This window comes from Oryza sativa, chromosome 11 (genome assembly GCF_034140825.1).
Source record: "Oryza sativa Japonica Group chromosome 11, ASM3414082v1".
Taxonomy (NCBI): Eukaryota; Viridiplantae; Streptophyta; class Magnoliopsida; order Poales; family Poaceae; genus Oryza; species Oryza sativa.
This window is the reverse complement of record NC_089045.1, coordinates 26,761,348-26,773,595: the sequence shown is the minus strand read 5'-3', so window position 1 is coordinate 26,773,595 and position 12,248 is coordinate 26,761,348. Positions and strand designations below refer to the sequence as shown.

The window sequence follows — 12,248 nt, the reverse complement described above, 5'->3', positions numbered from 1 at the left end:
ACCCAAATAAAAGTTATAGATCTTGATGAGTTATACCACTTTGTTATTGATGACTTTTTTAGTTGAAATCATTTAGTATTTGAAAATGTTGTTTGAAATTGTCATAATTTGAAATTCAAATTCATATTGTTCAAACCAAGTCATATAGAAAAATGACCAAAACAAAAGTTGTAAATATTGATGAGTTGTACAACTTTATTGTTGATGACTTTTTCAGTTGAAATCATTTATTATTTGAAAATATTGTTTGAAGTTGTCATAATTTGAAATTCAAATTCAAATTTTTGATACAAAGTCATATAGCAAAAAGACCAAAACAAAAGTTGTAGATCTCATTAAGTTATATAACTTTGTTTTTGACATCTTTTTCACATAAATTTATTTAGTATGATAAAATTCGATTTGAAGTTTTAATATTTTAAAATTAATTGAGAGGAGGGAGGAAAAACAGACGCTGGGCCGGCGGCCCGAAGGAGTAGCGGGCGCCAAACTTTCAGTGTGGCGGGATGTTGATCAAAATTTCAACGTGAAATGACCATTTTGTCCTGATATTTTAGTGGTAACTTCGGATGCACCATGGGTATTTTAGTAAAATCGCATTGGTTCCTCAACCCTAGCCGATCCAAATCAGATAAGCCGCCACCACACGCGAGGCGCTACTGTAGATGAGACCGCCGGCCTCTGTCTCCGCCGCTGCTGGGCGCCGGCCTCCGTCTCCGCCGCCGCCGGGCGCCGCTCACCGCGCCGGCTTCCTCCCCCTTCGCCGCTTGCCGTGCCGGCATCCGTCTCCACTGCTGCCAGGCGCGGGAGCGGTGGATCCGCTGCCGCCGGCGCCTCTCGGGCCCGGAGGGGGCGTGCAGCGCAGCATCCGGGGCAGCCACCGGTGACGTGAATCGAGGTGGAAGAAGCACCGGCGAGGGAGAGCTCCGACGAGTCCTCCTCCTCCTTCTCCGGCAGCAGGTCAGGGCGCAGATCCCCTCCCAGCAGCGCGCCTGCTTCCTACATCTCGCGAGCTCCGTCCATCAAGAGGCTGCTCGAGGAGGACGCCGCACTGCTGCACGCGTGAGCATAGGGAGCACGGCAGGCGATCATGGTGGGCGAGGACGGTTTGACACGGATGAAAAAGAAGAGGAGAGGCGCCAGTCTTTCTTTCTTTGTTTCTTGCATTAGTTTTCTTGGCGAGTTTTGACGCATGTGCCTCACCCATGTGCAGGAGGGCGGAGGCGGGATCTGCTACTTTGAGAGGGACTGGTGATTGGTGAAGCGCCCCAACTTCGACTGCGAGCGACCGCATCCCAACTGTAACCAATCTCTCTCTATCCGCTGATGCTAGTTGCTTATCAAAGTTCCTGAATCTGATGAATGCAGAAACCTCTAATTTAGTTAAGCAAGTCAATTCATGCTGTAACAATATGATCTCTGACAAAAAACTGAATTCCTTGTTTCTGCAAATGCAAGTGCAGTCATAAATAAGAAAGAATATTCGTGAAAGTTTCATAGAAACTAGATAAAAAAAAGAAAGTGTTTTAGATAAAAAAAAGAATGTGTTTATTTTCAGAAATCCACAGTTGCTATATTTTCAGATATCTTCAAAACTGAATAATGTTTTAATCCATTTGCCAACAAAAAGAAAAAGAGGTGCATAAAACAGCTTACTTGGGGGATACCATGGATCATGCTTGATTTGATCAGCTCAACGGTGATTTGATGCTATCTAGATTCATCCTTTTTTTTTAAGTTCAACACTGTACACATTTGCTGGACATAATGCATATATGTTGTTTTCAGCGTGACAAATACAATGAAGAAGAACCTAATGCATTTGATTTGTTCAAGGAGTTCCACTACAGCAAGAAAAAAAAATGCTACACCACTGCTGTACAATAGGCTATTGTAAGATAAGTTTCAAACTTTGCTCTTTGTAATGCTTATTTTTAATTCTCTCATCAACAACAATGTTTGCTCCTTGCTTGCTAGACTCAAATGGAAAACAAGCTGTCTACAAGTTCGATGAAGAGGACTCAATCTGAGATGGAAGCGGAAACTTAATCTTTTGCTCAGTCAAGTTCGATCAAGTTAATTCATGCATGATGCTATATCTTTTGCTACTACATGCATTTTGCTGCTATTGCTAACTTGTGTCAAGTCAATTTTTGACTAAGCTAAGCTATACATGCTTGCATTTTGCTGCCGCAGCATTCATTAAGCTCCTAGACTTGTATGCATTGCTTGGAATCTCTATTTGTTGTTGGCTTGAGCCATGGTAAACTGCAAGGTTGTATGCACTTTGAATGTTGTAATCTGATGTTGGATGAAAAATCATGTGATATGATATTGAATGGAAAAATGATATTTCTATTTGATTTGCTGCTGCAACTATTAGTTGCATGGGCTGTGTATATGGGCTTTAGTTGTGAAATTAAGCTGTATATATGGGCTGTAAGCGATGTAGTAGTGGGCTGAAAAGGGCACCAAAAAATGGTGACAAAATTGAGCTGCAAAGCTGCTGAAATGGGTTGTAAGGCTATTGAAAATGGGCTGCCAAAATGGCTGAAAAGGAGCTGCGAAAATGGATGGAATTGGGCTAAAAATTGGCCCATCTTTGATTTTGGCCTGTTAATAAATAGGTTGAGGTAGTGTCTACGTCATCATCCACGTAAGCAACCATGTAAGCATCCATGATGATGTGGCATTCAATCCGTGACGGTTATTTTTCGTCATAGGAAATGAACTTGGGCTGGGCTAACTAGGCCTCGGGCTCTGTCGTGATGGTTTAAAACCGTCACCGATTCCATTAATCTGTGATGGTTTTTGGTAAACCGTCACAGAGGTTAATCCATGACGCTCAATCCGTGACCATCTCTGAAACCATCACAGGTGCTGCATAGTGACGGTTTTTTGATGATCCGTGACGGAAATTTTTCATCATGCATTAAGAGATTCCTTGTAGTGTTCAGCGACTGGGGGGGATTATTTATATAGAGCAAGGGTGAGTACGGGAGTACTCAGCAAGCCAAGGGAAAATAGGTGTTTAATGCAGGCTTCAAGGAAAGGCTGTTGTTTTTGCAGTTGATTTTATTTGAACTCTTTTTCTAAAAATAACTAAGTGAGTGCTTCTCAAACGACACGGTTGAGACGGTGCGTCTCGTCCGGTCGGAGTATGTGCAATGTATCAGTCTTTAAAATTTAAAACAAGGTTGGCACCCGGCCAACAGCTTTTCAAACGGCCACCCGGGCCAACAACTTTCAAACGGCCACCCGGGCCTAGCTGATCCCATCAGCTGTAGATTTTTCAAACAGCGAACCCCTTTCCACAACAGCAATTTCACAAGCAGTAGTCAAACAAAACTACGCTAGGAATCACCTCACATCCGCCCATGACCGTGGGCACGGCTGTTCGAACAGTTTGTTAACCTCTGCAGAGGGGGTACACTTTACCCACGCGACATTACTAACCCGGATCACCCAGCCCGTGGGGATCAGCCACGTCGGGAGACCTCCAAGCTTTCATGACAAGGCATTTCCAAAGCCGATACAGGTTTACCATATGCCGACGAGAGGGGTCCCAGACCAACAACAGGTTAGGTCCCAAACCATACTGTGCCAGGAAGCCCAGGGGTCCTCCCCGACACCACCCCGGCGAATCCACATGTCTCTTGACATCAAGGCTCCCCTGATAAGCTAGTTACTCAGCCAGGGGTGTCCCATTCCACCCATGTGGTCGTACTTGTCTTATGTTTGGATGAAATTCCAAGGAATCGGTCCTTAAGTGCGAGAGCGGGAAAAACCGTACACCCGGTACGTTCCCCGGTCCGCGGTTTTGGAAATTCATTTAGTTCACAAGCACCGACCCAAGTGTCGGGTTTTCCAAGTCTTTTGTAAAACTCAAGTTTTACCCAAGAAGTTGCTCAGATTTTAAATTTGAAGGCGCCCTTCGTTACTCGCACAGATTGCACGATTTCCGAGGCGCAACTGGGTGGTTACAAGGGAACATGGTATAACAATTAACAAAGGAAGGATCAAATGCAACAAACTAGGTAGATCCGCCAATCTGCCTTGCAGACGGGACAACAGATTAAGTGCGATCCTATCAATGCATAATATTTTGCAAGCAACATAATTAAATTTCAAATATAGGCTCAAGATGTTCAAAGGTGGCTTGCCTTGCTCGAGATCTGGAGCTTGATCCTCGAAATCCTCGCACTGCGAGTCTTCGGGCTCCGGAACTACACGCGAAACAGGACAACTCAACAAACGGCGAAAATGAAGCCCTAATAATGACCTCTAAGCGCGCCATTAGATAGATCTCGAGATTTGAGGAATTTTGGAAGTTGAACGGAGTCAAACGGATCTACGGTTGGGAAGATATTGAATTTGTAAGATTATTGGATTTTTGGTCTAAAGGAAAATGATTTAATTAAATCCTTTTTGGAAAAGAAAAAGAAAAGAAAAGGGAAAGAGGGAGGGATTATAGACTTCTCCTCGGGCGGCTAGGGCGCGGCCCAAGGGAAAAGGAGCGGACCGGCCGAGCTAAATGGGCCGGCCGGCCCAAGGCGGCCCAAGTGCGCGCGCGTGGGAGGAGAGGAGAGAGAGGGCCGGTGGACCGGGCTCACCGTGCGCGGTCCCGGGTGGGACCCGCTTGTCAGCGGCTCGGCTCACCGTGCGGAGGGAGCACGCGGCGCACGCGCGCGAGCGGGGGAGGGACGCGGTGCACGCGCGCGGTCTGCGGAGGAACGGAGGCGGCGGGCCCACGCGCAGCCTCACGGCTCGCGGTGGAACGCGCGCACGGGAGGGGCTGACCGGGGTCGGCCCGTCCCGACCTCGGCTGAGCTGGCGCCGACGTGGTGCCTACGTGGCTGCCACGCGGGCCGGCGGGAGGTAGACGACGACGCCGGCCGGAACGGACGGCGGACAACAGCGGCGAGCGGCGGAGCGAACCACGGCGATACCGGCGAAAGCGAGCACACCGGGTGGTTGCACGAGACGAGGGGAGACGAGCCAACGGCTCGGATTCGCCGGAGGAAGCTTGACGGCGGCGAATCGCGGCGGCGGCAACCGGCGGGGAGGGAAGAGGGAAACGGCGACGAGGTCACGAGGGGCCGATTCCCGGCGGTGAGAGCATCTACGCGGCCACGGGAATCCGATGCTAGCGTCGGATTGGGCGGAGCTACGCCGAGCGAGGCTGGCGACGAGCGGGTGCTACGGAGCTCGAGCGGCGACGGCGGCGAGCACACGGCGGGCGACGGCAACGGTCGGGGCGGCGCCGGCTAGCTACGGGGAGGCTACTCGTGCTACCACCGAAAACTAAGGGGGGGAGATGGAGCGAGGAGGAAGAACGGAGGGAGGCATCACCGAGGTGAGGAGGGGCGCTGTGACGAGAGGCCGACGGCGCGGGAGAGAAGACGAGCGCCCGGAGTCCCCTTCCGCGTCCTAGTGCGCACCGGCTCCTCCGGCACACACGCGACGGCTGCGGTCGGCGAGAGGGACGGCGATGGCGCAGGCGAGAAACAGGGAAGAATGGGAGAAAAGGGAAGGGAGGGCGCCTGGGTTTATAGGGGGCGGCAATGTCGGTTTGGAAACCGACTTTGGCGGTCAAGGCGCAAGCTGGCGCTCCGGCTAGCGGCCAAAACGGCGACAGGAGGGAGAGAGGATGACGCCGGCGGGAGGAAAAGGGGAAAAAGGAGGGAGAGAAAGGGGGGCTCGCCCCTTTCTTCTTTGGGAAAAGGGGGAGGGGAGCGGGGGCATCGCGGCAGAGGGAGGAGGGCTCGGCCTCCGTCCCTTGGCGGCTTGCGCGCGGAGTGGCGGGGCCGAGGCGATGACGACGGCGATGACGGCAGGGCGGTTTGGAGCGGCGCGACGACATGGGCGACAGGCGCGAGCTGGCGCGGCAGAGGGTGACGGCGGCGGCGACCAGACGGTTGGCCACTCGGCATGCGCGCGCGGCTTGCAACGGGAGGGCGCGGCGAATGGAGAGGCGCGGCTCGAGCACGCGCGCTGGCTGCGGGGCCGAGCGGCTGTAGGCGCGGCAGGGCAGCGGGGCCGGGCGGTGCAAACGCGACGCGGGCGAGGACCACGCGGGCGCGCGCGCGAACGACGCGCGGGGAGCGGCAGCGAAGGGGCGGAAAGGAGGGCTCAGCTCGGCGTGGGCGGCTCTCGCGCTCGCGCGCGGGGCGCACGGGCGGAGCGGAGGGAGAGGGAGGCGCTCGGCGCGGCTTGCGCGATCGCGCACGCAGCGCGCGCGGCGCGCGGGCGGGGCGGAGCGGAGCGGAGGGAGAGGGGGGGAGGGAGCGCGCCGGGGGAGGGGAGGGGGAGATGGGCCGAGAGGGAATCGGCCCATCGACTCCGGGGGAGGCAAAATAGACTTTTGCGGAGGGATTTGATTTGGAAGGATTTGGATTCGGAATTGGACTCGATGATAGATCGGGGATTGAGATCCGGGATGGCACGGACACTAGACAACAAGCAAGGAAACAAATTTCGCAATTAGGGTTTTTAAGAGATAATTTTCCCGCTAGGCGCCACGACGGAACGGGCGCTACACCATGTAACTATCATGTAATTATTATGTAAATAGGATATAAGTGATATGCAACTAAGTTGTAACTAGGGTATAAGTGACATGTAATAAAAAAAGTGCTATTACTAATAAAAAGTGCCCCTAACTTTAGCCGTAACGTATGCCAAGTTCGATGGATATATCCCTGGTTCGATGCCTGCCTAGCCCACGTGAGATTTTTTTTTTCTGCCCAGTTTTCTTAGCAAAACCGTTTTTTTTCTTGCGGAGTTTTTTTAGCAAAACTGTTTATTTTTTCTTGCGGTTGGTATTTATCGGCGGGTGGCAGCCATGCATTATCCACGAGGTCGGTCAGAGGACAAAGGGTAAAACAATGTAGAACGACGACCAAATTAAGCTGTGTGTAGGATCTCGCATCCTGATCGCTTCGGTCGAACCGTTTTACTTTCCATATATTTTCTTTCTATAAAGTTAAATGTCCATTAAACACTTAAAACTCAACATGTAAGCATAGTATTTATTAGCACTTCTAAAACCTACATGCAAACATGCCACATTAACCCATTAAGCACATAAAGCTCAACATACAAACATATAATAATTATATTTACAATTTATTTCATTTTAAAACTAAACATACATATGCTAAATCATCATTCTCAAATCATTTTCATAATATTTCAATCCAAATCATTCCAAACCATAAGTTAATATAACCGTGACGAGAGTTGAATTGTGTCGTGTTCACTATTCATACCAATTAAACTTCTCGTATCATCATGTCTTGTATGGTTGCATCACCTTAATTAAATTCACAGCCCATTTGAAGAAACAAATATGCACCTCCTCTAAAACGTCTAGAATACATGCATTTCAATTCCCACAACATTCATGCACAGGCTTGATCAGTCGACAGTCGACCTCAACAAACGGATCAAAGCGAAAGAGTCTCCCCATGCATGAGTAGCCAACAACTCCTTGGTTCAGCGATTTTTTATAGATAACTTCTTTTATTATTTTCACATAATGAAAGAAAACAAATGTCTTTATTACTTTATCAAAGGAATTATTAAAATCTGGTACATATACCAAATTTCTAAACGGCTAATGATAAATTAACCACCAAACGAAAGTAATTGATCGAACACGGACACCATAATCAAGATGGTGTACGGAGGCCACAACTTGAAACAACTAACCTAGCTTAGGCTAGGAAACATGAGAAAAGTCTTGCGAACGCCCACTTGTTGTTTACAACAACAGGTTGAGCAGACATTGCAGGCCAGGTGTCATGAAGATGTTTGCAGGTGTCATCCTTGCAGTGGCAGATCAACCCTAGATTCTCGAGGGTATCACCATGGATGGCTGGCTTGTTCATCACCTTAATGTCACACCGAACGACGATGGAGTCATCGTCTTCGTTAGTGTACTTGTACAGCGGCATATCCACCGTCTTCTTCTCCTTTGCATTGACAAACCAACTGATGCCGCAACTGCTAACATTGCAGCTCGCGCTCCTGAACGTGTGCCTAATAATCTTGCGATGATTGTATGGGTTTTTTGGCATCTCATCATCTGCATTATTGCAACGATGTAGCATGCTGAATTGGACCTCGGCGGTGACATCCTTCGAGAACCTACCGTCGATGAGATGGAGGTAGAAGGAGACCAAATTGCCATCGCTGGGGTAGAAGGCTATGCGCCAGGTGTGGCCGGCTGCACTGAACTTGGGGGACATGAAACGCTTGCCACGAAGCAACCTTGCATATGATGAGTACCCCTTCACCTTCAGTAGGTGGCAGCCCGTCGTCGCCGTCAAGGCGATGGTCGATGCAGAAGGAGGAGATGTTGTGGTATTGGCTTTGATCGACGACATGATATTGAAAGAGGAAAACAATCTACTTTTCACTAGGAAGAGACTAATTAAAATGGGACTAAAATGGCTGGTGACTAAAATGCTACATCCAAATGGATGAGAATTTGAGAGTATTTATAGAGAAAATTCTGGGGGTTCGGTCTGCAGATGCATGAATAGCGTGGTTGTTGCATATTCTGTTGAGTCCACATATATATCTCTTTGCATGCGTGCATTCACTTGTTAGTTATTAAGAGTTTGATCCGTTCCATATTTTATCTAGATTACAGGCGTCTGGTATATTGGTGCCACGTAGATTTGCCGTTTAATTGTTCAAAGCTTTCAACGGCCATTGCCTCACAAATTGAGGGAGAACGTACACATTATTTAATTTCCAGTCCCTTTTTAAAATGAAAAATATTAAACAATGATCTTAATTAAGTAAAAGAATTAATGTCAAATATGTTTGTTTCTAAAATGGTGGCACCATGGTATCAAATACATAAATTCACTCAAAATTTTCAAAAATTTCAAATTGTGAGTATATACCTAGTTATAAGAATTCAATCCATACCTATATCAATCAACAAAACAAAGCCCCGGTTGTGAGTATATACCTAATATATTTGAAAGTTATGATGGAATTTCAATAGCTCCGGTTGAGTGGCTTGGTTGAACAAAGGAAAGGGATTATGGTTGAGTGAAACTAGGGTGTTGAGATTTTATATGTCAATTTTAAATGTGCTTGTTGGGTCTATATTATTTCAATGAGATTTTTTACCGTCCAGCACTGAGGGGCGGTACCAAATCCTGACCGTTGGATCAGGACTGATCCAACGGCTGCCAGAGTTCGGTACCGCGAGGTACCACTTTTATCCCTGATTTGGTACCACATGGTGAAGAGAGGTGGAAATAAGAATGTAATCTCGCGTGGCATGGATCATGGATGTATAAGCCTGTTTGGATGGATGACAGGGTCCTGGATCCGGATGTGAACTCCTGCCTCCTCTGTTCGTAGGTGAAATGCACAAGGACAGTTTCCTCTGCCGGATGTGAGCCCAAGCCAGCCGCCGCAGCCTCGTCGGGAATGTTGTCTTCATCGCCGAGTCGGCCTTGTCGCGGTCTCCATCGTCACCGTCGCCGGCGTCATCCTGCTGCTCGGCGTCATGTGGTTCGTCCACAGGGACATTAGTCAAAGGAAGTGGAGCACGGAGGACGCTGCCAGCGACAAGTCGAGGTGGGTGGTCACATTGTTCCACAAGTAGGTGTTGGAAGAACCCAGCTCTGACTTGAAGCAGCAGGCAGACGAGGCTGACACGAAGGAGAGCGACGGGGATGGGGGTAGGAAGGAGAGATGCGTTCGAGCCAACATGACTTCGATCCCCATCGTACCCTTAATGAATTGAACGGCCAGATCTATTTTTGTACCTAGAGGTACCAGTACCGGGCGTATATAATGCTGGATGGGAACAAAGCTCTATTTCAATGAGCTACTTTTAGAGAAGTAACTCACATTCGAGTCCCCTCCGGGTCACCTGCGGGTTAATTCCGATCCCTGCCCGGCTGCCCCTGCCACCGTAGGGACGGGTCCCTGCCGGATCCCCGGCCCCAATGGGGAAATTGCCACCCCTACTTCTCGGACGTATACATATATGTTTATCCTTACCATATTTTATGTATTATAAAATAAAAAAGTTGGGTTGAATGTTTAAAAATTTTAAAAAAATTCAAAATATATTAAAAAACTTCCAAACATAAATTTTAGATAATTTCAACTTATTATAAATATAACTTAATAGATTAAAAATCGTCTCACCTATATTTGGCCCATATACGGATAAAATGCAGCTGTTACTCATTAATATACGCATGGGTAGAGTTTGGTTATGGTAGTTACCTCGAATACAAAACATGCAGTTCTTTTTTTCTATTTTATCTGCTTTTTAATATTTGAACATATTAAATTTTTAAGAAACGTTTGACATTCGTATTATTAAAACACATTATGTAATTTTTTAGGTATATCATCCATCACCCGTATTTACCTCAAACATTACACTATCGGTATCCATATAAATATACTACGGACGTCATTTGCGCCCTTTGCTGTTCGGACGTACGTATCCAATCCAATCAACCATGTCCGCCGCCGCCGCCGACGACGACTCGCCGCCGCTGTTGACGGCCACCCCCGCCGCCGCCGACGACTACTGCGGCTCAGCTGACTCTCCTGCTGCTTGCACCATCGTCGGCAAGGTCGAGAGGGTGTGCTACAATGTCCGCGTCGACGGCTACTCCAAGACCAAGGAGACGACGAAGAACGGGTCGTACATCGCGTCCACCGAGTTCGTCGCCGGCGGCGAGCCATGGCGGATCAGGTACTACCCCAACGGGTACAGCCAGTCCACCGCCGGCCATGTCTCCGTCTTCGTCTACCGCGTCGGCGGCGTCGACGTCGGCCTCCACGCCGACGTGCAGATCGACCTTGTCGCGCGCCACGGCGACGCGACGGCGCCGCCGGAGACGGAGGTCGCCGGCAGGTTCAGGTGCACGTTCTGGCCGGACTCCAGCTTCGGCTTCCAGCGCTTCATCTCGACGGAGAAGCTGGACATGTCGCCATGGTGCGTCAGGGACGACGGGTTCACCATCCGGTGCGACATCACCGTCGAGGGCCCCCCGTTCGTCGTCGCCGTGAAGCCGTCGTCGTCGCCGCTCGGCTGGCACCTCGGCGACCTCCTCGGCGACACGGACACCGCCGACGTGGCGGTCGTCGTCGGCGGCGACGTCGGCGACGGCGAGGAGACGACGTTCGCCGCGCACCGCTACGTGCTCGCCGCGCGGTCGCTTGTCTTCAAGGCGCAGCTGTTCGGCCCGATGAAGAAGGCCGCGGAGGGCAATGGCGGCGCCGCGATGATCAGCGTCGACGACATGCGCGCCGACGTGTTCCGGGCGTTCCTCCACTTCGTCTACACCGACGAGCTGCCGCCGGGCGAGCTCGACGTCGCCGGCGACGGCGACGCCGACACGGCGGCGATCATGGCGCAGCACCTGCTGGTGGCGGCGGACAAGTACGACCTGCCGAGGCTGAAGCTGGTGTGCGAGAGGAAGCTGTCGGAGAGCCTCGGCGCCGGCACGGTGGCGACGACGCTGGCGCTGGCGGAGCAGCACGGCTGCCATGACCTCAAGGAGGTGGTGCTCAGGTTCATCAGGCTGCCGGCCAACATGGAGGCCGTCAAATGCAGCGATGGATTCAAGCATCTCCTGGAGAGCTGCCCTTCTCTTCACCAAGATCTCAAATCAAGGCATATTATCTCCTAATTATATTCTTGATGAGCACATATATATATACTCCAGAGAGGCACAAAGTTGGTTCGTTCGTGATACTGAAATCGTACTCATTAATTACTCCTTCTATTCCAAAATATAGCGCGAATTATCTTCCATTAATTAACATTGGACTTTGACTGGTAATTATTTTATTATAATTGTTTTTACATAGCATTAGTGTTACTAGAATAGTATTTGGAAATTATGTTTTTTTATCATATATGTTATATTAGTGAGAAAATTATTAGTGAAAGCATTATTGTTATGTTGGAGGGAGGGAGCACTATGAAACTGTAGTTTTGTGTTATAGCATTATGAATTATAAGAGTTCTTCAATATATTTATTGAACTGTAGTTTTAGTAACTCTGTTTATAAAAAACATATCTCAAGCATATAAACAGGTGTGTATCTCTTCAAGGATGGGAGAAATCTGTGTTCTTTTGTAGGGGTTGGGAACCCCTCCCCGCCGCACGGAAAACGAAGCGATAGATTAATATATGATTTATTAAGTATTAGTTATAAAAAACTTGAAAAAGGATTAATATGATTTT

The 12,248-nt window shown here is 49.0% G+C and overlaps 2 protein-coding genes across 2 annotated transcripts; one reads left to right on the top strand and one right to left on the bottom strand.

Annotated features, from left to right (window-relative positions):
• Nucleotides 1-7,718: 7,718 nt before the first annotated feature.
• On the bottom strand, nucleotides 7,719-8,390 carry LOC9266582 (uncharacterized). Its single transcript, XM_015761213.2, has one exon. The coding sequence runs from the start codon at nucleotides 8,388-8,390 to the stop codon at nucleotides 7,719-7,721; it is 672 nt and encodes a 223-aa protein (XP_015616699.1).
• A 2,118-nt stretch (nucleotides 8,391-10,508) lies between these two features.
• LOC112936870 (BTB/POZ and MATH domain-containing protein 1-like) lies at nucleotides 10,509-11,687 on the top strand. Its single transcript, XM_026021228.2, has one exon. It carries the CDS (start codon nucleotides 10,509-10,511, stop codon nucleotides 11,685-11,687), a length of 1,179 nt encoding a protein of 392 aa, XP_025877013.1.
• The last annotated feature ends 561 nt before the right edge of the window (nucleotides 11,688-12,248 follow it).

What these genes read in the sequence shown, in the direction of transcription:
- LOC112936870 (XM_026021228.2), top strand. Translation starts at nt 10,509, where the DNA reads ATGTCCGCCGCCGCCGCCGACGACGACTCGCCGCCGCTGTTGACGGCC.
- LOC9266582 (XM_015761213.2), bottom strand. Translation starts at nt 8,390, where the DNA reads ATGTCGTCGATCAAAGCCAATACCACAACATCTCCTCCTTCTGCATCG.